The sequence below is a fragment of the Mangifera indica genome, chromosome 10 (assembly GCF_011075055.1).
Source record: "Mangifera indica cultivar Alphonso chromosome 10, CATAS_Mindica_2.1, whole genome shotgun sequence".
Classification (NCBI taxonomy): Eukaryota; Viridiplantae; Streptophyta; class Magnoliopsida; order Sapindales; family Anacardiaceae; genus Mangifera; species Mangifera indica.
In genome coordinates this window covers 8,721,753-8,748,944 of record NC_058146.1, presented here as the reverse complement: position 1 = coordinate 8,748,944, position 27,192 = coordinate 8,721,753, and the positions used below count along the sequence as shown (strand labels likewise).

Here is a 27,192-nt window from a genome sequence, read left to right as displayed (position 1 = left end):
TAAGACATTCGAGGCATGAGTTAAGGATATCAGGAAAGCTCAAGGGCTACATGCTAGCCTTAATGAATAAAGAGCTTCAAACCAAGCATGAAAATATTTCAAGGGCTTATGATATCTTCATTGTTTTACAAGAGTTGTACAAGGGATGACAATTTGAACCCGAATTTAGGGGCCCCGACCCTCTCCGACCCTAATGGGGAGGGGATTCCCTGATAAAAACAGGGAAATCGGTGGGGATAGGGATGAAAAAAATCCCCATAATCGGGGACGGGTCGGGGACGGTGATACATATGTCCCTGCCCCGCCCCGGCCCTCCCCTCCCCTCCCCTCCCTACCTCCTAAATCTAATATAATTATTTTTGAACTATTAAATTCTATAAACTTTTACATTATGATTTATTAAAATTATAACTTTAATTTGACTAATTTTTTAATTATCAATTATCAGTTTTTACTAATTTCTGAACTATTAATCTAATATATTAAAAAAAACCTCAGAGTCTCATTATCATAAAATACAAATGCACCAAATTAATTATATTTCAACTTCAAAACTTACTCAGCCAATCTACCAGGTTTTACAAAAAAAAAAACAAATTATAAACTTGATAAAATCAATTGAAGTGAATGAAAAGTGTTAAATTTAATGTTATTACAAAATTACCCTAAATCACATACATATTTACTAAAAACTATAACCTTAATAATTTTTATTACAAAATTACCACCCATCTTTTAACCTTAAATCTAAATCTCCTTTTCCTTCCATTTTTCACTCCACAGCTGCACACTCCCTCTCCCAGCCAAAGCTTCCATTTTTCACTCCACAGCTGCACACTCTCTTTCCCAGCCAAAGCTTTTTTGTCTTGTAGTTAGAGGTAGGCTTCTTCCTTCCATCTTTTAATTCTTCTTCGTTTATCCATATGTAAATTAAAGTATTATGATTACCTCGGTGGAGTTCTATTTCTCAGTTTTTTTCTTTAACATTTTCTTTGTTTCTCTATTTTCTATGAAACATAATCTAGTGATACCTCTGTTTTTTAATCTTTTCTACCTTCTTATACTCTTTGGTTTACCTAAAAGATTCCTATTCAGTAAGATTGATTTTTCAGCAAATATGACTTTCTTAGATAATTTTTGTACAGAGACTTAGCTAATTGTTGCTTGATGAGTGTACCTTATTTCTCTATTTTTCCTGTGTAATCAGCTAAACTCATTTTCCTGCTCTAGTGTTTTTCTGTAAGTCGTGTCTGCATTACTTGATGCACAACCTTTTGGTGTTGACCCCATTTTTTTTTTCCTATGTATTTTGTTTATTAATTTTCAGCTCTTGGCATGGCCACAAAAATTATTAATGGAACCACTGGTGTAGTATTAAGTAACATTGCCTGCCCTTGCACACTACACACAGACAGACAAATACATCTGAACTTGTTTGCTTGTTTGCATGCTCAGAACAATTTCTGTAAGACTGGTTGATGGTATTTGTTCTTCATTTATCCATATGTAAATTAAAGTATCATTCTATTAAATTACTAATCCAAACAATAAACAAATTCAAACCATTGAATCGCAAATTTCTTTTTATTTAAATCAAACTTACACTGAAAGCTATTCAGACTCGTTCTATTCACATTATTTTTTATAGATGTCATTGTTCACACTAAAAGCTTAGTTATTGGTGTGAGGTTTATTGGTTATTCATAACTAATAGGTTTACAATAATTCAAATATTCAATTATTCAGACTGAAAGCTTGGTTTATACAAACTATTGCATATTTTGTATACAGATTTATAAACATCTTGAGAGGTAAGTGATTAAAAACATAGAAAAATGTTAACTGACAAGAATAGAGTCAAGCTACAAGCAGATAAACAACGGTCAAATTTTATTCTAGTTGTGTCTTTGATTTTGTGTATTCAGTACGGCTGAAATGTGACTTGTGTGTTATAATTATTCTTATTTAAGTGCTTGTATTTGACCCAAATTTTTTGAACTTAGTTTTAGTATAAGTAAAGTTTATTGATTGTGATTCACATTATGGGTTTTAATATTTATGTTCTATATTAACTTGTATTCTAAATTTTGGACTATTTGATAGGAATGTTTGCTGAAAACTCTTTGGTTAATAAGAGAAAAAACATTGAAGATGTTGACATGCAAAATTCTTAATCCTTTAAAAAAGTAACATCTTCTGAAAATGGTCCTTATACTGCAACTCCGATAGGAAGTAATCAGATACAATTACCCGTTGATGAAATTAATAAATCAAGTCAAGAGTTGGATAGTCCTTGTTCAAGCCCTCTGCAAAATGCACCTGACAACTCTCTTGTTACTGATCCTACTGGAAGGTGTAAATCAATTGTATGACAACATTTCAAGAAAGTAAAGGTTGATGAAAAAGACAAGGCGGAGTGTAACTATTGTCACAAACAATTGGTTAGTGGGGGAAAAAATGGCACTAGACATTTACATGATCATCATAAAATTTGTCCAAAGAGAAAATATCATGATGTATCACAGAAGTTGCTTGTGGGATCCCATAGAGAGAACAATAAGTTGACATTATCCACTTATCAATTCGTAAAATTTATTTATTGATTATTAGAATTATTAATAATGCATAATTGAAGAGTGTATATTCATAAAATATTGAGAAATTAAAATTTATTGACTTGGGTATGGGGAAGGGATGGGGAGGGGATTTTTCCCCGCGAGGACGGGGAGGGGATGGTGAGGGGATTTTCCTTCACGGGAAGGGGACGGGGATTCTTTGTTATCCCTGTAACGGGGACGAGGATTGATATCCCCTCCCTATTGCCATCCCTAAGTTGTACCAAGAAAACTCAAGAGTAGTCGAGTACAAGTTATGTGCTTCACTGTATAAGATTAAAGGAAGACATGCCTCTCATATGAACATGTCATAAAGATGATCAATGCATTAGGGTAGATGGATGTTTGGGGTGTGGTTCTACCAGACCGTGTCAAAGTGAATTTGATTTTACTGTCCCTCCAACTGAGTTATAAATCATTTATAACCAATTATAATTTGAATCAGATAGAGTGGACACTCCCTGAGTTGCTTATGAGCCCCAAAAGTTCTACAAGCAAGGGAAGAATAACTCTAGACATGAGGATGTCTATGCACCTTCTACCAACTTGGCTAATAAGAGGCCCAAAAAGTAACCAAAAAAAGGTCCAAATGTTAGACCCAAGAAAAGGAATCTTAAGAAATGAGCTACCAAGGTCGAAAAGGCAAAAACAAAAGAAGAGTGTTTCCATTGTCAACATAATAGACATTGGAAGCGAAACTATCCTTTATACCTGAACAATCTTAAGTAGAAGAAAACGGGTATAATCCACTATCAAGCCATTGAATTTGAATTGATTTTGGATTTAGATAATCATTCATGGATTATAGATTCAATAACTATATCTCATGTGTGTGTTTCTATGCAAACACTATAGGATAGTTCTATTTTGTCACAGAGGATGAGATCATTTTGAAGATGACAAATAGGGCAAAGGTTGCAGCTGAAGCCATGGGAACTTGCCAAGTTCGACTACCATCAGGGCACATTTTGAGACTTTATAAAGTTTTGTATTTTGCAAAAGTCACTAGAAATATCATTTCTATTTATGCATTATGTAAGCTTGGTTAGAATATTCAATTTAATTGAAATGAATATTTGGTATTTTTTGAAAATGTTGTAGCGAGCAAAGATATAAATACAAATGGTTTGTATGTATTGGAATTAAATGATTATCATATAAATTTTATCACTAATAAAAGAATTTGAAATGAAACAATTCTTAAGATTCTATGACACTATAGATTAGGTCACATCGGGGAAAAAATTTTGATTTAACTTGGAGAAAGTGAGGTTTTAAGTTCATTGGGTTATGAACCTTATCCAACATGTGAATCATGTCTCCAAGGCAAGATGACCAACTCTCCCTTCAAGAGTAAAGGGGAATGTGCCAAAGAATTATTAGAGTTAGTATATACAAATGTATGTGGACCATTTAATCACATAGTCAAGGGAGGTTTTCACTGCTTCATTACCTTTACTAATGATTATTCTCAGTACAAGTATCTATATTTGATGAAACACAAATTAGAAACCTTTGAAAAATTCAGAAAATTCAAAAATGAAATAGAAAAACAAACTGAAAAGAGTATTAAAATTCTATGATTAGATCGTGAAGGAAAATACTTGAGTACAAAATTTTAGGAATTCTTGAAAGACAATGAAATTATTTCCCAAATAACTATTTCATACACACCTCAACATAATGGTGCATCTAAAAAGAGAAATTGTACTTTATTAAATATGAAACATCCGATTTGATGAAACAATTAAATCATTTGTTTTAAAAAAGATTCAGGATAAACCTTATGTTTATAAATAAGTCAAGGATCATGTCATTACATTTATTATATTATATGTAGATAATATATTACTGATAAGTAATGATATTAAAATGATGAATGAGGCTAAAATTTGGTTATCTAGATTCTTTTTGATGATATACTTAAGAGATACGTTTTATGTCCTTGGAATCCATGTCTATAGAGATAGAGCAAAAAGGATAATTGGATTGTCTAAAAAATTATACATAGAAAAATTGTTGAAAAGTTTCAACATGGAAAACTCGAAAAGAAGACTTTTGCCTTTCACTCACGATCTTCATCTTTCTTAAGATCCAAAGACTGATAAAGAGTGATAACAAATGTGTAATGTGCCCTATGCTTTAGCAATGGAAGAGTTCATGTACACAATGTTATGTACAAGACCTGATATAACATTTATTGTAAGTGTTACAAGCAGATAGTATGCCAGTCTAGGAAAAAAACATTGGTCAGCCATGAAATCAATGTTTAAGTACTTAAAAAGGACTAAGGATCTTGTTTTAAATTATAGGGGTTTAGACTTAAACATTCAAGGGTACTCGAACTCTGATTTTTAATCAGATGTTAATAATAGAAAGTCTACATTAGGGTTTATTTTTATTTTTAATAGAGGTATAATTAGTTGGAAAAGTTTCAAATAGTCAACCACAGTTGGCACTACTACGGAAGTTAAATATATTACTGATTCAGAAGCAACAAAAGAGGCCACATGGATACATAAGTTTTGTATCTGAACTTGGTGTGGTTCTAAACATAGCTTATCTAATAACCATGTTTTGTGACAATACCAGTGTTACAACACAGGTAAAGGAATCAAGGCGCATCAGAAGTCCAAACATATTTAGTGAAAATATCATTTTTGAGAGAATTTGTTAAAACTAGAGAGATAATGATATAGAAGACACTATTAGTAGAAAATATAGTTGACCCACTATCTAAGGTGATGATACTGAAATAACTAGACCATTATCTTGAGAAGATAGGTATGCGATATAACAACGAATGACTCTAATGCAATTAAGAGTTTTGTTACTGTATACCTTAGGAACCATTCATGTTGTCAATTGTAAGATCATTTTATCTTATATGTACACTTATCATGACTTATTAATAAAACAAGTAGTCTTTTGGTTCATATGCATAAGTTGTTTCCTTTATTTACGATAATGTAAAATACGTATGTGAACTGTTCGGATGACTCATTTAATATATAAACTAAGTCATCAAACTTTCTTTATAGACGTGACATAACTTGAGCAAATATGTGACATATAAGACATATCAAATACCTTTGTTGAATGTCATGAGATAACATTAGTGTAAATGATGATGATAGTCATGTCATTAGGGTATCAATATAGATCAACAGTTAGAGAATTATTTTTTGAACATGACTGATAACGATAAGTCACATGATCATTAAATCATAATCAAAGATATATCATAAGATCATATTAGTGTACGAAATAATCTTTTGACTTGAGACATCATGGTCAGATTCGATACGAATACGCATGATTCATATGGTGTATAAATACGAGGTCAACCATATCCTATAAGACAAACTATATTGGTCATGTGTTATTTTTATATGGAGAAGAATGACAGTCAAGATGAGATCTATTGACTTGGAAAGTAATGGGTCATAAATATTTTTTAATTCGACCCGAATCTAAATTCTAGAGCAAATGCCAATGAATATAAGAAATTGAATTTCTAGCTAGAGTATAATGTAAGTCATGCAAATGTTATTTGTAATGATATGTTCTGAACATTTAAATCAATGATTCATATAAAATCAGAATTAGGGCTTTAATGATTAATGAATTTGAAATCCTTTCGAATTAAATAACGAAAAGATATTACCTACATAGAACGTATGATTAGAGACATTAGATTTGATAGAGTATTTCTTTATCATGGTTTGGGAGCTATGATACTTTGTTAAATGTTTACTACAGTTATTGAGTTTTTGAATGCCTTTTGGATTGTTCAAAAGTAAGCTCACGACTACACCATGGTAAACCTAAAAGGTCACACTAATAAACCAAACTTTCAAGAATAAGGAATAATTATCCAAGGTTAGCTAGCACCTTTTGAAGGATAAAAAAAATCATATAAATGTTGGATAGGTGCAAAAATAACATTTTAAAAGCTAAAATGTTAATGAGATAGATTTTGGGTGGATACAATATATGATGGGTATACATGCATGAAAAAACTTTGAATTAAGAATTTGATGGGCAAGAAGAGAATTTTAAAATTACATTTGAGCAATCATTATAAAAAAAAAAAATGTCTTTAGTTTATTTTGAACTAACTAAGTTCATTTGCACAAAATCTCTCTCTCACTAAAGAAAAACAAAATCTTTTTTTTCTCTCTCTCTCTCTTTCTTTGTGTCTCTCAGCAAAGGTGAAGAAAAAGCTCGGGGTGGACTTTCTTCAGAGGCTTGCTTATTTGGGAGGCTTATCCATCATCTTATATGCCTATATGAGGCAAATGAATAGGTAAATCTCCTAACTTTCTTTGGTTGTTTTTGCATGCGTTGATTCTTTCTCTTTTGTTCATGTATGACATGTTTTGTATCTTTTCTATTCATTCTCCTTTTAAAAAACACCTCTTTTGTAAGACCTAACTCATCTATATAGGGGTTCCATGACAGTTAGAGACACATAGATACTAGCTTGTGATATAAAAATTGAGTACATGTGAAAGAGAGAACGATAAGAAATATTGAATAGAAATTTTCTTTTCTCTATGTGGTGGCAATGGTAATAATAAGTTACGTGTTTATATTATAGCCTAGTAGTTTCTTTATATACTTTATCCCAAATCTTTGGGTAATTGCACAATTGACTCAATCCTTTAATTTTGGTTAATTAGCTCATAATTATGTTTTAATATTTATTTCTAAATATTTTCAAAACATAATTTCAAAGATCTAAATTCACTAATTGCGGGATATTTTGATAACCATATGTATGTAACCTGTAGATTCCTTAATATATTGGCAATGAATAAAATCATGGTTAATCTACAATTGATCTCATTTTATTCACATAACATGAGTTGTAACACTTATAGGTATGTTTAGGGATAAAATAATCTTTTCCATGTGTTTTGACTTATGTTGATTGTGGATTTGGAAATGGATTGAAAACAAATAAGAATGTTTAATTTTAACCTATGTATGACCATTTACACTAAGATTATCACCAAATACACTAAGATATCAACTATGTATGACCATACATGGCTTTTCATATTAGGTCAAAATTCACTAGGTCAAAATTTATTCCATCCCATATACACTAAGATTATCACCAAATATTTTTTTTCTTTAGAATCTAAATCAACTCTTATATGTGTGTGACTTACAAGTTTTCTATCAAACCAACAGTATCTGAATTTAGGTCAAATCTAAACATAAACCGAGATTGGCATCTAGTAAGACATCATGACCACTCGATTAATAGAATGTCAATGAACTACTTTCAATTTTGTCAGCTACATAGTTGCATATAATTTGATTCCTTTGTTAATCGATATCTCTCGAGCCTAAGACACAAATGTGTGTCTATCTCAATGACTCCTTGATATGAACTGATACACATCATTAACTGAATGACTTGGACCAGATTTCGAACCAATCCCATGTGGCTACAGATTCGAGTGGTTATAATGTCTTTTAGTTTTTTCATGCAAGATATCACTTTTCATGCTTGGTGAGTGATAAATCTTCTATTGATCCACTATAGCCTCCATACAAATCTCGATATGGTCAATCATTATCTTTATAGTTACCTAAGTGACAATGATATGTTGAATAATACCAAACCATAACAATCCTTATACGAGAAAGCCTAGTGATTTCAAGTCTAAGGACCACATATACCTGTAAATTAGATGATTTATTCTATAAACACATGAGCAACCATCTATCTAGAAATCCTCTTATCAAGTATGTATGATGAATATGTCCACAACATGCACCTGTGTTACATAAAGTTTTCAACTAAAAACTTTGACATAAGAGAACTTTTTTCATTTTTTGGTGAAGTTATTTAACACTATGATAGTCTCATCACTATTGCTTGTGCCCTTGGTAATAATAATATCAGGATTACGATCGTTTCAAGAATGGTCATTTATGTGTACATAAGTTTGTCACGATTTATTGTCCGATCCTTTTGTCATCATTCTACCATGCTAAAGACATATTATTCATATAAATATATTATGTTAAACATTAACATGCAGGAATGATATAATATCTTTTATTAAAAAATAAATAAATTATATAATTACAAATATACAAATCAGTTAGCTCAAGGACATTACCTTAACAGTTAGTAGATTAGATAAGGGCTATGTTGGCAATTTTGAACAAGATGCATGACAATGCATTAATAGGATGCACACCGATGTATGTCGTTATGGAAATTGTTTTTAAAAGTGGTGCGTTATAACACAATTTAGGGATTATCCCATAAAATCTGTGTTTACCATATTCTCTAGAGAGAGAGTCAAAGATAATGAGTTTGATAGATTGATTTCGATGGTAGGACCAACTTTTTGACAACGGGGAAGGAGGAGAAAAATGTACAAAGAGAAAAGGAATCTGATAGCAAACCTTCTAACATCTTTAGTGACCAAGTAAGTAGGAATGTAAACTAGATACTTTAAGGATGTTTCTAGGGTTTTTTTTTTTTTTTTATGCTATGATTGAATGCATACTAATGCATTCTTGTGATGATTTATGTTTTCTTTACATGTATATATGTGTAACCATGTATATATGTATATTTTTATGCTTTTCTTACATTTGTAGTGATTAAGGGATAACAGTACGTTATGATTAAGTTTTCAAGTTTTATAGAAAGAATTTTTGTTGATATATGTATATTATGTGTAGAAAATGAATGTGATGAAATTAATTAATATTGAAAGAACATGATCTAAGGTTTTATCATGACTAATGGATAAATTGTAATGTTTTCATATTATTAATGTTTCGTTGTGCGTATTAAAATTTTTAATGTGTGTTAGATTGGAGGTTGAATTGATGCAATTGTGTAGTATAGAAAAACAGACCTGAAACAACATAGATTAGATTTTCCAAACATCATGCATGATCGTACCTTAGTTGTGCACGACCGTGACATTTTGAGAATAACATTTCTATACACAATGCACACATGTGTGCACGATAGTGTACACTAATGCATGACCGGTAAAATTACTAGTGAGCGATGAACAGGTGTTTATAGGTTTCATACATTATTTATCCTCGTTGAAAAAGACATCATACATACCTCATGCACCAAGATGCATTGTTGTGTATAGTCCAAAATGACAAATTTACCTTAAGGGTCTTAGGAATAACCATGAAGGAGAAGGATGACAATGCATTGAAGGGTTATGCATGCCTATACATTACACTTCAAACATGTACATGTTATCAAGAATGGTTATGTATGTTAGGAAAGGCATGGTCATGCACCCGATAGTATACGACTGTGTATAATAGAAATTAAAGGAATAAAACACCAAGTGGAAAGATGGAAGGTTATGAATCTTGGAAACTCTAATGATGCAGTGAAACCCTATAACCATCGAATACTTCCTCGAGAGTCTAAGTGTGAAAGGTTAAGGTTCAAACTAAGTAAGGTGAAAATGAATATGAACTCATAGTTGGATAGTTTAGGTTAGCGTGCATGCATAATATGATCATACCATAGTTTGCGATACAAGTCTTTAAGGTTTTTATAAAGAGGCACCTGCAAGATACTCCTTAAACCACCCACAGTAAGATAACATTCGTAGTAAGACAACATCCGTAGTAAGACATATTAGTTCATAATAGAACTCATTCATCTACAGTAGAGCTTGATGGGTTGTAGTAGACCCGAGTTAAAAAACGTTGTTTAATGGTGGTGTAGGGAATGGACTACAACATAAGTATACTTACATAACTAAGGTATCAAATCTCTATATCAACTTTGTTCAATTGGTGAGTTACAATTTAGTTACAGTCCAATTGAAACACCTATAATTAAGCCTAAGGGCATTTTAATCTTTTCTCTTGTATTTGTTTAAGTTAATAATAAGTTTTCAATAGAGTACACGCCCGTGTATATTCGTATGCACGATCATGAATCATTAGCAAAGTTTGAATTTAGGATAAAATAAGAATCACAGTAAAATCAGAAACTGTCTTAGTTGTATAATGATATACATACTTGTGTATCACATTCGGTAGTGAAAATAAAAAATGGTGTTTAACCTAATTTTCATTGTTTATACACCTTAACCATACACCATAAAAAAAAAAGAAAGAGATAAGAGTTTTGAAGCCAAAATGAGTTATCAATGATCGAAAAGCCAAAACTACGTGAAGACTTAGCTTGTTCACCAGAAGACAAGCAAGTTGCTGCTTTCCATAGGCTAATCAAAGTTGATTTTTGAGAAGTTTGTATGTTACGGTTATAAACCATGATGTTTGTGACACCCAAGAGTTTTGATGTTCATGTTATCGCTTATATGTGTATAAATATGGCAGAATGTTGTGTGAGTTTTGTGGATATGAAATTAAGGTAAACATGATAGATTGATGGTGATAATGACTATGAATTTTATATGTTAAGCATGTTTATTTGTTTGCTAAACCAATAATGACGATGAGTTTATTTTTGGGGAGGGACGAGTTCTTAACATAATGATTAATAGTGTTAAGACCAAAAAGATGTCGAGTAAAGGGTTCATAACATATTTGACACATATAATCAAAAAACATATAAGACAGTCTTAGGTGTGAGAGATACTCTAATAGTGTAAGAGTTTTCAATGTATTCCTTGATAGTCTTCCAAGGTTAGCACTAGAGACAAATGTAGAAGTTAATATCAAGTTAGCCCCAGACACAATGCAAATATCCAAGGCACTATATAAAATGGCTACAACCAAACTATAAGAGTTGAAGAAACAGTTGCAAGAACTATTAAACAATGGTTTCATTAAACCAAGTCACTCATCATGGGGTCTATAGGTATTATTTGTTAAAAAAATAGGTTAATAAGAATTTGCATCGATTACTAGAAGTTGAACAAAGTGATAATGAAGAATAAATACCCATTCCTAAGGTCAAGATATCATTTGATTTGAGTTAACGAGCAAGATATACCCAAGACTACTTTTAGAACAAGGTATAGGTATTACGAGTTTATGATTATACCTTTTGGGTTGACAAATGCCCCAATAATATTTATGGACCTAATGGATAAAGTATTCCAAGATTGCCAAGACAAGTTTATAGTGGTGCTTATAAATGACATCTTGATATACTTTAAAACTCGAGAGGAGTATGTGAGATATATGAGATTTGTGTTACAAAGGTTGAGAGAGAAGCAGTTGTATACCAAGTTTTCCATATGCAAGTTTTTGTTGGACAAAGTGGCTTTCTTTGGACACATGGTCTCAATAGATGGTATATCGATGGATCCTAGCAAGGTAGAGTTGTATTATAGTGGCAAAGGCTTTAGATAACTAAGGATGTGAGAAGTTTCTTTAGGTTGGTAAGATACTACAAGTGGTTTATAGAGGGTTTTGCTAAGTTAGATCAACTGCTCATAAAATTAACTTGTAGGGATGTTTCTTTCATATGAGCTAATGCTTGTAAGCATAGTCTTGAAGAGTTGAAGTGAAGGTTAACATCAACTCCTATTTAGACCTTGCTAGTATAGGGCAAAAAGTATGACATTTTCACAAATGCCTCATATCAGGGTTTAAGAATAGTATTGATGTAGAAAGGGAAAATTATAACATATGTCTCCTGTTAAATAAAAGAGAACGAGATTTGGTACCCAACACATAATCTTGAGTTGGTACCCATTATGTTTGCATTCAAAATATGGTGACATTATCTGTATGAGATCAAAAGTAACATTTACATAGATCACAAGAATTTCAAGTATTTTCTCACCCAAAAGGAGCTTAACATGAGGTTGAGGGGGTGGTTAGAGTTAATGAAAAATTATGATTGTGAGATCACATACCACTCAAATAAGGCTAATGTAATTGTAGATACCCTAAATAGGAAAGTAATCTTGTCACAATCACAACATACCAAACATTACAACAAGAGTTAGTGAAAGAGTAGATTGATATAATCACAAGCCAGTTGGCGAGTTTTTAGATTCAACCAACCTTTCAAGATAAGATTCGTGTAGCCTAAGATCAGATGAATGATATGTTCAGACGATCAAAAAGTCTTCAAAGGTACTAAGGTAGATTTCATGAAAGTAGAGGACATCTTGAGATTAAAAGGTTTAATGTGTGTTCCTTGAGATCAAAATTTAAGGGATATGATCCTTACCAATGTGCATAATTCTTTATCCATTGCCTACCTTAGGAATGTAAAGATGTATTAAGATATAAGGAGATTATTTTGGTGGTTTGGAATGAAGAAAGATGTAATCAATTTTGTGGCTAAGTGTTTTGTGTGTCAACATGTTAAGGCTGAACATCAAAGACTATCAGGGTTATTACAACCTCTCAGTATCTTGGGGTAGAAATGGGAACACATCTGAATAAACTTTGTGGATGATTTATTGAGGGTCAAAAAAGGATATAATGTTTTGTAAGTCATAGCTGATCGGTTGACTAAGTTGGCACATTTAATTATAGTTAAAGACACTACAAGTATTAATCAACAGGGTCAGATATACATCAAGGATATAGTCAGATTTTATGGGATACCTAAGACAATAGTATCAGATTAACATACTAAGTTCATATATATTTTTTAACAGAGCATGTAGAGGTCTTTGGATACGAGATTAGCTTTTAACATAACTTACTATCCATAGATAGATGGTTAGATTGAGAAGGTCAATCAAATAATCGAGGATATGTTAAGGGCTTATTACTTAAATAAAGGAGCGAGTTGGATAGACGTGTTATCGTTAATAAAGTTTGTGTATAATAGTAGTTACCAAACAACTATCAAGATAACACCTTATGAGGCTTTATATGGTAGAAAGTGTAGATCATTATTACATTAAGAAGAGATTAGCAAGAAGGATGCCTTAACTTAGGCTTTGGGGCCAAAGATAACCTAATGATGATAAAAGATGTTAGAATGATAAGGGAAAGGATGAGACATGCTCAAGGCCATCAAAAAAGTTACTTAAATAAAAGGAAACGAGATCTTGAGTTTGATATGGGTGATAAGGTGTTTATCAAAGTAGCTCCCTATAAGTATGTCATGAGATTCAACAGGAAAGATAAGTTAATGCCAAGATTTATGGGACCATTCGAGGTATTAAAGCCTATAAGTAAGGTAACCTATTAGTTTATGTTACTAGTGAGCATGGATTACATTTGTTGCACAAGTATATTAGTGACTTGACCATGTGCTTAAAGTTAAAGATGTTGAGTTAAAGGATAATTTGACATATAAGGAGTATCCAATTCAAATTTTGGATAGACGAGTCAAGGAGCTCAGATGCAAACAGATTCATTTAGTCAAATTTATATAGAGGAATCACAAAATAAAAGAAGCCACATAAGAGGTTGAGTAAGACATGAGACAGAGATTCTCACAACTTTTTCAATGAATTTATGATGAAATTCATATAAGGAGGGAGAACTGTAACACACACAAGTAAGTCCAAGGACATTTTAGTCTTTTTTTGCATTTATTTGAGTTAATAATGAATTTTTAGTAAAATGCACATTGTGTATGTTGGTATACACAGTTGTGCAAATTCAGAAAAGTTTGAATTTAAGATAGGCCAAAAGACTATTTCCTACCTAAGGTATGCTGCATTCTTAAGTTTCCCCCCTTTAACTTTGATAATACCAAATACCCACCCATGAGCAGTTAAAATTAACGGAACCCTAACATTTTGAAATTTTATCTCTTTTTGCCCCTCTAAACTTTAAAAAGTAAAAGTTTTCCCTAGCTTAAGTTTTAAAAAATAGCAGTTTCACCCTAGGATTTTGTTTTGAAATCTCTAGCGTCATCTCCAGCTCCATTGCCAATGGCCTTTCCCTCCTGAAACATCTTCTCCCTCTAACAATCCCTCTTTTCCCATTTGGATGTCCGATTGATGTTAAAGAAGTGGTGGAAGACGAAAAACTTGGTCGAGGAAGACAAAGTTCTTCGTTAGAGAAGACGAACTTTATCTTCCCAGGCGAAGACGAAACTATCATCTTCATCTAGGAAGACGATCACCTTCCCAGAAGAAAACCTCTGGAAAGACGATCATCTTCCCAGACAAAGATGACAACTTCGCCTTCGTCTGGGAAGACGAAGAAGTTCGTCTTTCCCGATGAAGCTCTTTATCTTTCACTATCCCAGACTTCAATCATACATCCAAATGGGAGGAGAGAGACCATCGGAGGGAGATGATGCTTCGGGAGAGAAAGGTCATTGATAATGGAGCCGAAGATGATATCAAAGATTTCAAAACGAAACCCTTGGGTGAAACTACCATTTTTTAAAACTTAGGCTGGGGGAAACTTTTAGTTTTTAAAGTTTAAGGAGGTAAAAAGAGATTATATTTTAGTTTATTTTTAATATTATAGAGAAAATAACGATTTTACCTTTACTACTGTTAATTTTAAATGCTTATGGGTGGGTATTTGATATTATCAAAGTTAAAGAGGGAAAACTTGAAAATATAGCATACCTTGGGTGGGAAATAGTCTTTTGGCCTTTAAGATAAGATAAGAATTACAACAAAATCGAAAATTGCCTTAGTTGTATAACGCCATACAAGCTCATGTATTTCGTATATACACCTGTTATCATGTTTGACAGTGAAAATAAAAAGGGGCGTTTAACCTAATTTTCATTGTTTATACACCCCAGCTGCATACTAGAAAAAGAGAAGAAAGAGAGAAAATTTTTGATCATTGGAAAAGAGTCACCAATCATTGGAAAGCCCAAGCCGTATGAAGACTTAACTTGTTCATTGAAAGACAAGTAAGTTGATGCTTTCCCTAGCCTACTCAAAGTTGATTTTTAAGAATTTTGTATGTTACAATTATAAATCATGATGTTTGTGATACCCTGAAGGTTTTAATGTTCATATTGCTACTTATGTGTATATAAATATGGTGGAATTTTGTGTGAGTTCTGTAGATATGAAACTAAGATGAACGTGATAGATTGATGGTGATGATGATTATGATTTTATATTTTAAACATGTTTATTTATTTGCTATTATGATAAAATGTTCTAGGGTGATTAGACATATGTTTTAAAACTTAGGTATGCGTTTGTTTTATTGGAAGTTAGCCGAAATGTGTAGAAACCCTTAAAGGATAAAATGTAGATTATGAGACACGATCATGTAGGGTCACATATGCGTCTGTGTATCCCTTGCATGAAAAAGGAAAGTTTAGTCTTTTACGTGTTCGTCTTGAAGAAAGGCACACATGACCATGTAGTATGAAATGCATGCTTGTGTGTGGTTATCCAAAAGTGGACGCTACATTTTGGAGTTAACATACCTGTGTATAGGTGTTAGTAAGTAAGCACATGAGGGTGTGTCTAGAGTGACGCTGATGTATATACATAAAGAGGAACATAAAGGTGCAAGGCAAAGACGCACCTATGTATCCATTAAAAAATATAAAAGATCATTATACCTTTAAACTATGTGTAAGGAAAGGAAGAACGTAACACCCTTCTTTAGGAATAATGTTACCACATTGGCCAATCGAGCATACATTTTTTTCCAAAAATATGTAATGAATCTTATGAAATCTTTAAATAAAACATCATTTATTAAACTTTACAAAATTACAAAAATACCCATGTCAAAGCAAAAGTCAGAAGCATACAAATGATATCTCAAACTTAAAACATAAATTGAAATAATCATAGTATGTAGTCAAATATAAATAAAACACATGATAAAATAAAAACTAATAAAAGTTGAAATGATAGAAATGCCCTCCTAACTCTATACTTACTGACCACCATTTGTCTTGGAATTGTCACGATTACTTATACCTACACAAATGAAAATAGGGAAATGAGTGATAAGAACACTTTACAAGTAGGAGACTTTATTGTTAATCATTTACAAAATCCTTAAAATGCCTTTGATCTCGACCCTTATTGACTCTGTTATCCAAAGTTGGCATTAAACTTTATAAGGATGATGATGGATCTTATCTATCATCTTTGTGCTCATATTGAACTTTAGGAAATGTCTAGGTTACCTATCTTAACTCTAAGGTCAAATTATGTTTTTCTCAATCACTAAAGAACCATTACTTGGATTCCTATCTAGCATGACCATACTTTACTCAATGGTAACATTTGTGTTTGAAAGTTAAATTTATCTGTATACTAGGCTAATCAATTTAGATCAAATATAAGATTTGATACCTTAGCCATGTGAGTTATCTTTCTATTCCATTACACGAGTATTGTATCTTATATGAGTTTTACTGTAAGTATCGTACTATTGGTATGATGTCCTATTGCGAACATGCTCTACTACTAGCAGTATAGGGAATCTGTACTTATGGTATCCCCTCGTAAAGATCCTATGATGTTTAGCATACATGCATCTCAAGCCTTGATTAAACTCGAGCTCGTTCTTGCTTCCACTTTAAGTGTATCTTGTGCCTTACTACTCTCATATCTAAAGCACATTGGGTACTTTTACGTACCAAGATCTATTTACTAGCTCCCAAGATAACCCATAAGTTCTTAGCTTAATTCTTTGCCTTTTTCTTTTATTTTGCCTTAAACATACAAGTTGTACCTCTTGACACACAGGGGTGTGCCCTTCTATCACTCATGCATGGCTAACCTCTTTGTGGCCTATACCCATGTGGCATTTTCCTTATACATACGAGGGTGTACCTCAGACACATGGTCATCTGTCCCTTTAGATGTTTATTTCACTTTTCTTTCTAAAACTCTTCTCAACCGTGCCATTTTTTAGGGGTATTCTAGTAATTTCACCCTCATGCACAATCGTTCTAAAACTACATATGGGAAGTTTACATGTCCTAGTTGACCACTCACTAGTCAATGTTGTTCAGCGATCACCAGATCACCAAAAAACGCAACCTGGATTCTAGAATCTGCATACATGGGTGTATGTCCTATATCACACCCCTGTGTGTCGAGTCCATAACATAGATCAAAGAGATTGAAATTCAATCCCTAATTTGTTTCTACATGCTCAATTACTATCTAATTAGTTCTTTGGCATGGAAGACTGTCTATAACAATTTTATAACTTCTCTCCAACGAAATCAGATGTCAAGAAGACCAAAAATCGACAAACTCATCATCATCAACTTAATTCATCAACTTCAAGGAACACACACACATCTTTCATACAATCTCAAAATGTTCTATTATATAACCCTTGATTCAAATGTATAAAATATACATATTACACACTAAGAATACATCAATCCTACTACAACAAGTAACGATATGTATACATACATACATACATACATACATACATACATACATACATACATACATATATATATATATATATATATATATATTAAAACCATTCAAACATCAAAGACATAACCTTTAACATATTGCTTCATAATACTCAAAAGAGGAATAAAAGAATACCTACTTACCTCTTAGAAATTTGTTGCAACTTAGATATATATGTGGGCATTACAAAGAGCGAGGAAAAAGAAAAGAAAGAATCTAGCAAGACAATAGAAGTTAGTTAACCAAAAGAAATGTGCCCAACTATATGAAAGATGACATAAACCTCGATCGAGTTGGATGAAAAATAAAGAAAGTGGTGTACATTTAGATAATCACTAGTAATGTGTGTAAGTGACAAAATATGTGAAAACAATAAGGCTACATGAGAGATAGATACCCATGAGATACATCATGTACTCGGCACCAAGGCGTATTAGCCACATAGTTCAATTTAGTTTAGATGTGCATAGTATGGTATGTGGTCTTTCAATTAGTTCCTTACATGGTTAGCGAATTGTATCACATACGTATTCGTGGTAAATGTTATCTAAGGATAGTTTTCAAATAACAGTTTCATAGCAAGCGTATGTGGTAAGAGAGGGATTGCGATAAGATTTTTTGTATGACTAGGGTATCATAACTAGTCTAATAGGTCGTCTGACATTTACGTAAGGCACAATTGTGAGTGGATACGCAAGGTGTTATTTGCTTTCATTAGGGCATCAAATATGCCTAGATCAGCTTAGGCCTTAGTGACCTTTGTGGATGATTTATATTAAGGCATGAAAGTTTTGAGTTGTGACCATGTTGAGATTCATTAGTGGGATACTAGGTTTTCCAATTTTATGCTTTGAGTAAGGTGTCAAGAGGTTATCAATTTATTAAGTGTTTTTCACTCATGTGTTCCTTTTTTATGGTTTTGTAGGTAAATGTGAATAGTAAAGTATGTAGGGGAGCCAGTGGTCCAACCGAGCTGTTGCATGAGGGTAAGGGGCAAAATCATCATATTGACTTTTTGTGGCATATTATGTACTTCATGTTTTCAGTTTGAGACTTATGGATTATTTGAGTAGTTGAATTTATAATGTAGATATTCATTTCACTTATTGCACTTTTTTGCACACATAGATATAAGTGTAATATCATGCTTAATTTATTAATTTTTGTTGTTTTTAATTAAAAGGCTAATTGTACATATCTCTTCAATCATATTCCATGGAGAGGTATATATCTGGAGAAATGTGTTACACTAGTAAGCTTTCACCTATAGTATGCCATTATGTTAAGGATATGATGAATAGATAAATGATTTATATGACTTGTAAGAACTTTCAAGGCAAGTTTAGGGGACCAAGTGGATCCTAAGTTTCAAATAGTTATATAAGGGTTCACATAATCCAATTGGAGTGATTAATATACTCTTAATGACCAGTTAGGATGGACCAAGTCAAAGGGCAAAATAGGTATTATAAAATTTATGTCCTATGTTTCTACTTATTGAGTGTTTAATCACTCATATTTCCTACTTCATCCGTTTTTTCGGAGAGAGGAAAGACTAATAACTGTAGTGCGAGAGTTCAGTTGGCATGAATTGCTTCAGGTATTTACATCATTTACTTTTTTATGTATTTGGATTTTTATTTTGAACTATGATTATGCTTATTTTGTAATTGGGATTTTATTTGGTATTAGTATCTAATAAAGACATCTTTTGCAAGTTTTTGCTATAATGTTTTAATAAAAGGTATTTTAGTCATTTTTCTATTAAGTCTAAATTGTTAATTAAATATTCTATTTTAATGAATGTTCTTATAATCAATGTTGGTAATATTTTCCTTTAAAGGGCAATATTTTTAGAGAGAAGTGTTACAGGCTTATAGCAAGACATTATGGTCACCTATTATGACGGGAATCAAAGTATAACTATTGTAACCTTTAATGGTATGTTACCGTGTAATTGAATCCTTTTATCATTCTAATATATCAACAAGACTAAGACACAAAAGTAGTGTTTAATTGAGTTTTTTAGACTTTTAACTTGACTTCTGAGACAACAACTAGTTTTAATGAGATTTGGGCATCGACTTTAATTCACACTGTAGCCACAAATTTCATTGGTCATAATTGTTAGTCAAATAGTGTTATAAAATATTTTTCTCTCGTATCTAGGAGTGATGAATTGTCTATTGATCCATCATAGTCTCAATACACTTCTTGACATAGCGAATCATTACCGTACTGATCATGCTCCAAAAAAGGCTTAAGGTAGTGTCAAACTAAGTCAATTTTTATACGAAACGTTATGGTAATTTCATGTACTCTAAGGATCACATATGCCATAGTCCATCAGAGGATTTATTCCACAAACACTAGGTTACCATCTATATGAAATCCTTTTGGCGAGTCAGTTTGGTGGACATGCAATCAACATGCACTCATGGGTTATACTAGGTGACACCTACAACCTCGATAGTGAGATTTGTTACTACTTTTTGGTATGGTTATTCAACATTAGAATATTTTTATCGTATTATTTTGTCATTGGAAAAAATAATATTGAGGTTACAAATGTTTCCAAATCAACCACTATACATGTTCATAAAGTTCTAATAATTAAGTTATATTTGACCCAATGCACTAGACTAGATATACCCTTTGTAGTTAATTTATTAGTTTGATTTAACTCAAACACCAACCTGTCACCACTAAAATGAAATCAAATATATACTTTTTATTTATGTAGTACTATATATTTGAGATTATTTTATTATGTCAAATTCTTTAAAAACTTAGTTTAATTAGATATGCAGATATTGGTTATTTTTTTTACTTTCATAAAACTCACTCGCAAATAGGATATGTTTTCATTTATGATGACACAAAAATATCATGGCGCTCCACCAAACAAACTTTGGTTGCAACATCTTCAAATTATTAAAAGATTTTAACCCTTCATGAACCCAATTGAAAATGCATATGGTTACGATTTATCATATATCATATCCAAAATACATGCAGTCTTTTTTCTACAACATACATTTTTTTCATATTATATGAAGATAATGTAGCATGTATTACCCAAATTAGAGGTAGATAAATTAAAAGAGACAAAACTAAACATACCTCACTGAAATTCTTTTACACTTATGAGTTCTAATAGAACTGAAAGATTATTGTCAAGTAAATATGATCTAGTAAAAACATCTTTGACCAATATTTGAGAAGTTAGTGTATAACATAAATATACGATGATTCAATAAACAAAGGGAACATTCGCCAGAAAATTTTTGAAGTTTGTCGTAAATTAGATAAAATGTGTACTATACTATTTTTTCTTTCACTAAATTTTCTTTGTAAAGTTTTTAATAAGAGAATTTAAACATATCTAACCTCATTTTACAAGACATTAAATAATTACAGTTTTTTACTTTAGTTTTTATGCTACTAAATTTTTTCTTAACAAAGTTAATGTAATTATCTGTAAATAGTAAAAATAAAAAAGAAAATACTATGAATCTAATTGGCTTTCCACTAAGTGAGAAAACAATAAATTATGGGTGGCTAATTGGTGTGTATTAAAGAATAAAATGACTAAGTTATTAAATGCATTAGATGACTGCATTGTTGGAAGAAAATTAGGCAAGATATTTGCCTTACGTGGTAAGAGTGATGTCTATACAAACCCTCCTTTTGCACGAAGAAATACACATTCCTCCTTCAGTACACACTCAGTCTCATTCTAGTTACTTCTGTTTCCTCACTTCTATTATAATATAATTTTAATTACATTTATAACATTATTTGCATTTTCCCACCAGTGATGAGTTTGACTGTTAGGCCATGGTCCTATTCATTTGACCATTGGGCCTAGTCTAAGTCCTAGTCGGGCCCTGGACACTCGGCCTGAACTCCTCCTCCCAGGCCCAACTAGCCTGAGCCTGTTTCCGGCTTAAGCCTGCGCCCGATGACAAGAGCTTTTTCTCGGTTCTATATGATATAGATTATTTCCAACCGACAAACAAAACATAGGCGATGATTTCAAGAAAATGAAATAATAGTAGGTAACATCATGCATAAAGTGTGCACAACTGTAGTTACTACAACAAAGACACGTTATCCCCTCACGGATAAATAAATAAAACAGCACAATGTCGTTTGTGTTGGAACTATAACATTGTTTTGAAAAGTGCAGCAATCAGACTGCCGGTGCAACACAAGGTAGACAAAAGCACAATGTCGTTTGTCTGCTTAACTTAAAATTCAGCTAACACACTGAATATGCCCCAGTAGCATCCATCAAAATCCAACATACACCTGCTTGGGTTACAGGAAAGCATCCTTCTCCAACAGCTTTAATGCCTCGTGCTGGCTATTGAGTTTAGCCACATCAATGGGAGTCTTGCCATCCATGTTTTGAAGGGTTCTGCAGTAAGTACAAAGAAAGATTAATACTAAATAATCTGTAACCAGTTAACCCATGGGGTAAATTGATAGAAAGCTGCTGGCTTACACTGCAGCGCCATTCTTCAATAGAAGGGCTACACATTCCTTCCTGCCATACCCAGCTGCATAGTGAAGGGCTGTGTTCTTATTCTTGTCCAATGCATCTACATTTGCTCCAGCCTCAAGAAGGATCTGAGCACACTTCACCTGTAGAAGAGTTCAACTGCATCTACTTATCTTCATGTCATAACAAAATCTGCTAAATTTTCAAGTCAAAACTAAACTAATATGAACTGTCAAATGGCATGAGATGCTACATGAAAGCAAACTTTAGGGTTTCACCACTAAGATCCCAGAAACAGCTCGAAAAATTTCAAGGTCAATTCTCTGGTTACAATAAATTATTAATATAAAGAAATGCTATTAAATCATACATATCGCTATAGCACAGACCATGCTCCACAGATAAAAGGGTTTTAGAAAGCTATTCAAATGCTTAAAAGAGAAAATAAGAAAAGGCAATCTGTAAGCTAATAAATATTTCAAACTCAAGAAAGAGAGAAAAAGATAAAAATAAATATAGAGGGATAAGAAAGTTTCAGATTATCGTACCTCACCATATCCACAGGCAAAATGCAATGCTGTCCTTCCTTCTGAATCTTCTTCGTCCTTATCAGCACCAGAGGCTAGTGCAGTTTTCAAACCCTGATTTAGAAACATAAAGAAGACATTCAATCCTAGCATATCTGCGAAAATTAAATATATGAAATAGATGCAGTTAACCTAAATTGAACAGACACAACAGAAAAACAAAACACCAGATACAAAATTTCTGTTTTGGTAATTGAGTAGAAAGTACATTATGACACCAGGATGTTATGAAGGCTGCGACCTAAAGGAAATTTTTTTGAGGAAAAATAAAAATACGCTGAGAATGCTGCACCTTTCCAAGTTTCTCAACCCTTTATTGTTATGAAATAACCAGATTAAGTTTCTAACTGTATCCTAACAATATGCCTTCAAAATTTACCCATGACTTGAGATAGAATAATTTAGAAGAATGCCAAATATAAAACAGATGATGGTAAACTTGACGAACACATTTTCCCCCTTTCAATTTCATACTCTTGAAATAAAAAGAATTCTTAGCAATTCTTAGAAGTAAAAGGATGCATCTTGTTGGCCAGTTGCTTAAAAAATAAAAAAATAACGATGCTTTCACAAATATCTTCCATCAACAACCAAGCACATGAACAAACATTATCTATTAATAGAATATTTATTACTTGGCGTTAATTAGAGGACTGCCATGCATTTGACATGATTCCAGAACGTTGACAGAACACTTCTATAGTTAATGGGTAAAAAACAGAATTACCATTTCTTATACTCAATTAGAACATCACTAGGTCATATATGCTAGGAAGACAAAACACTTCATTAAGGCAAACAAGAAGAAAATAAGGTAGTTACATACCTCAACGTCACCAACACTAGCAGTATGATGAACAATAGATTCATCCTCATTCCCGACTTCTTCTGATACATCTTGCTCGGCATTGTCAGAAGAGGTGGCTGGATCTCCAGCAATTGCATGACCCATTGCTTCCCCCAACTTCTGCAGCACATCTTTATCATTCCAGTACCTGACAAACAAAACTCTCCCTTGATTTGTTAACTGGATCAGAACATCTTAACACACAAACTTATCCCAAACCTTTACGGAAGAAATACCAGAACGAGCAGCTTATAATTACATTAATTATGTTGTAGTATTTTAATTACTCACTTCATCATGGCAGCTGGTCCACCACTCTCTATCTCTTCTAAAATAGGTTTCAAAGATGGATCTTCCTTTATTCGAGCCATTCGTTCCTCGAGCTGGTCTTTTTGTGATGGGTTTGATAAGCTTTCCAGCATACCAGACATGGATGGGTCCTGAACAAATTAAACATAGTTTTATCAGCAAGCAAATCTAATTCTATAAATGGTCCATACAATTGATATGATAATAATATTAACAAGAACAAGAAAGACTGGCTGCAAATATACCTGCATTAATGCATTACCAAGACGCTCAGCCATAGTCATAAACTGAGGATTCTGCATAACCTGTTGCATGGTGGAGTAATATTGTTGGGTATCAAATTGTGGGATACCATCTTCAGGTGATACACCTTGAAAAGTTTTCTGAAGTTGCTCTGCCATCTGATTGAATGCAGTGTCTTTTGATATCTGTTCAGCTAGTTCTTTAATGCTTGGGTCCTATATGTAATATAGCATTGAGATATATTGTAAGCCACAAACAAAGAGAAGCTTAATTTAAATAACAAACATGACTATTAAAGACACTTGAAAAGTAATAATTTATATCAAGGATCACGCTATGATATTCATCCAATAATATTATTGAGAAATTGACTTGCAAGATGATTGTAAAATTTACAGTGTACTTTTATTAAACATCATAATATAACCAAATTGAACTCAGCTGAAAATTCCCAGAAGCATACATTAAGGAGGCCATTCATGGCAGAGAAATCAAAAGGATTGGGGGGAAATCCGGGTACACGGGCAGAAGGTGCAGTTCGTCCTTGTGATTCTCTAGTAGAACCAGAAGATGTTTCCGATGTTGGCGTTGATCCTCCTACCTTCTCTTCTACAATTAAAAATAATAGTATCATTAATTGCCAGATATTTATATTTCCTTCAAGTAGCCAATAAAATCCATCTTGTAGTTCAGAAACAAGAACTACTGTCAGACCAACAACCCAATAACCTTCTACTAATCAAAAAATCAAATTTCGCAAGTAATCACTATTCGGAAAGTCCAAAAAGAAACAAACAACAAAACATTTGTTTTTAATGCCCAGAAATCTCTCTACAGAAATTGCAAATTTTCCAAAACCAGAAATTTCTCAAACCTAACAACCTTCTACTAACCAAGTATCCAAACTATTATGTGACTACTGAATCAATCCAAACAACAATAAGTTCTTTTTAACACTCAGAAATCTCTTAACCTAAATTGTAAAATTTTTTAAAACCAAAGACTTACTGTGAAACCCAGCCAACTTTAAGTCATAAAGAAACCAAATTATTATGTATTCATTATTCAAGCAATCCAAAAAAAACAAAAAAACTACTATTATACCCTAAAACAAAAGTACCCACAAATTTTAAACTTCAATTAAGCATTTGTATAGATGAGTAATACAAAAAAAATCCAACAACCTTTCAAAAAATAAAGCAGAAACAAAAAGAAAGTAAATCCCTAAACAAGAAAAGATCCGAGATTAATCCATAATTAAAAAAGAAACCCAATCGAAGTAACAAGACATACTACCAGCAGGCGCGTCCTTGGTGGGATTAGAAGCCATGAGATTGAGCAGAACAAAAACTGAAACTAAACCCAGAAGAATCTCTTTAATTATTTATAAGATTTAATTTCAATTAAAAAAAATTAGTAAAGGTATACTACTGATCTGATGAGTGATCTTACCCGAGAGAGACTGAGACGGGAAAACTAAAAGTTTTAAGTTTTATAATTTTTTCAAGTAATTGGGCACCACCCAAATTTGAATTTATGTTTGAAGTTGAGACACAAAACAAAACAGTTGCAACTCTGTGGGCCATCTCAATCCTCTTCCTTCTATCAGTTCATGGCCCTTCATTCATTTTGTTTTCCCCTTTACTTTTTTATTTGTACTATTTACACCTCTTTAGCCCAGCCCGGAAGGGCCTAAGTTCGCCTTCTCCTGTGTTCAATTTGGGTCAAATTTCCTTTTTTACTATTTTATCCTTCCCCAGTCTCATTTGCTACAAAACCTTCCTGCTCATGGGCTGATTTTTGTTCGAATTTAGGGGTGACAATTTAGCTTACGATGAATCACCAACTTGATTGAAGCAAAATTTATAATTAAACAAAACTATTATAGTGTTAAACTCTTTTTCTAATCAAATTCACAACGACACCAAAAGGCAAATGACTATTTGAATTATATATAACAGTGAATCATATAATTTATATTTAAACCCATGATATAATGTGGACAAAAGACCTTTTGTCCAAAGAGTGGGAAGAATACTTAGCAGTTGCTAAGGTTGGATTCGAACCGAATTGAGCTCGGCTCGCAGCCAGTTTGGGCTCGACTCGGTCTATTTATGGCCGATTTGAGTTCGGTTTGAGTTCGGTTCGAGCTCGACTCGAGCCAAACTCGGCTCGGCTCGAGTTCGACTCGACTCGTTTACGACTCGGCTCGACTTATTTTTCATATCAAAACGACATCGTTTTGTGTATATATATGGATCAAAACGATATCGTTTTGTATAAAAAATTTTAAAAAAAAATATACCGAGCCAGCTCGAGCTCGATCGAACCGAGCAGAGCCCGGCTTATTTTGGGCTCGAACCGAGTCGAGCCGAGCTCGAGCTCGAGCTGGCTCGGCTCAAGTCCAGCCCTAACAGTTGCAATTGTTTCTCTTGATATCCTCAAAATATCTTTTTCGTCCCCTGCCTTAAATAGATAAGGGTTACTTCCTACTAAATTAAACGCACAAATCATCCATATTTTCATAACAATGAGATTCGTCTAAATTCATTGTACTAAGGGTCAAGTGTTCAATTATATATTGCACATGTAACCCTTTCTTTTGTCCTAAAAATTCAAGATTGTATTAAGGGAGCGTTTGGTTTGGGTAATGTTTTATTACCAAAATAGAAAGATTACCTTAAAGATAGATTACCTTAAAGATAGATTACTTAAAAAATTACTAAGTATAAATGATTACTATGTTTGATAAAATTTGATAGGTATAAATAATTATTGTGTTCGGTTA

The 27,192-nt window shown here is 32.7% G+C and overlaps 1 protein-coding gene across 7 annotated transcripts; it reads right to left on the bottom strand.

Moving 5' to 3' along the window:
• Positions 1–21,958: 21,958 nt before the first annotated feature.
• LOC123228227 (ankyrin repeat domain-containing protein 2A-like) lies at positions 21,959–25,996 on the bottom strand. Of its 7 annotated transcripts, none has more exons than XM_044653539.1 (9): positions 25,857–25,996; positions 25,698–25,760; positions 24,868–25,013; positions 24,407–24,619; positions 24,144–24,292; positions 23,832–24,000; positions 22,967–23,059; positions 22,422–22,561; positions 21,959–22,334 (listed from the first exon to the last, which is right to left on the bottom strand). In XM_044653539.1, the coding sequence occupies exons 2-9, from the start codon at positions 25,732–25,734 to the stop codon at positions 22,235–22,237; spliced, it is 1,047 nt and encodes a 348-aa protein (XP_044509474.1). In that variant the 5' UTR covers positions 25,735–25,760; positions 25,857–25,996; the 3' UTR covers positions 21,959–22,234. The 7 variants fall into 7 exon arrangements, with proteins under 7 accessions (XP_044509474.1, XP_044509480.1, XP_044509479.1 ...); XM_044653545.1 differs by having other exon boundaries at positions 24,868–25,010; XM_044653544.1 differs by having other exon boundaries at positions 25,701–25,760.
• Positions 25,997–27,192: the final 1,196 nt, after the last annotated feature.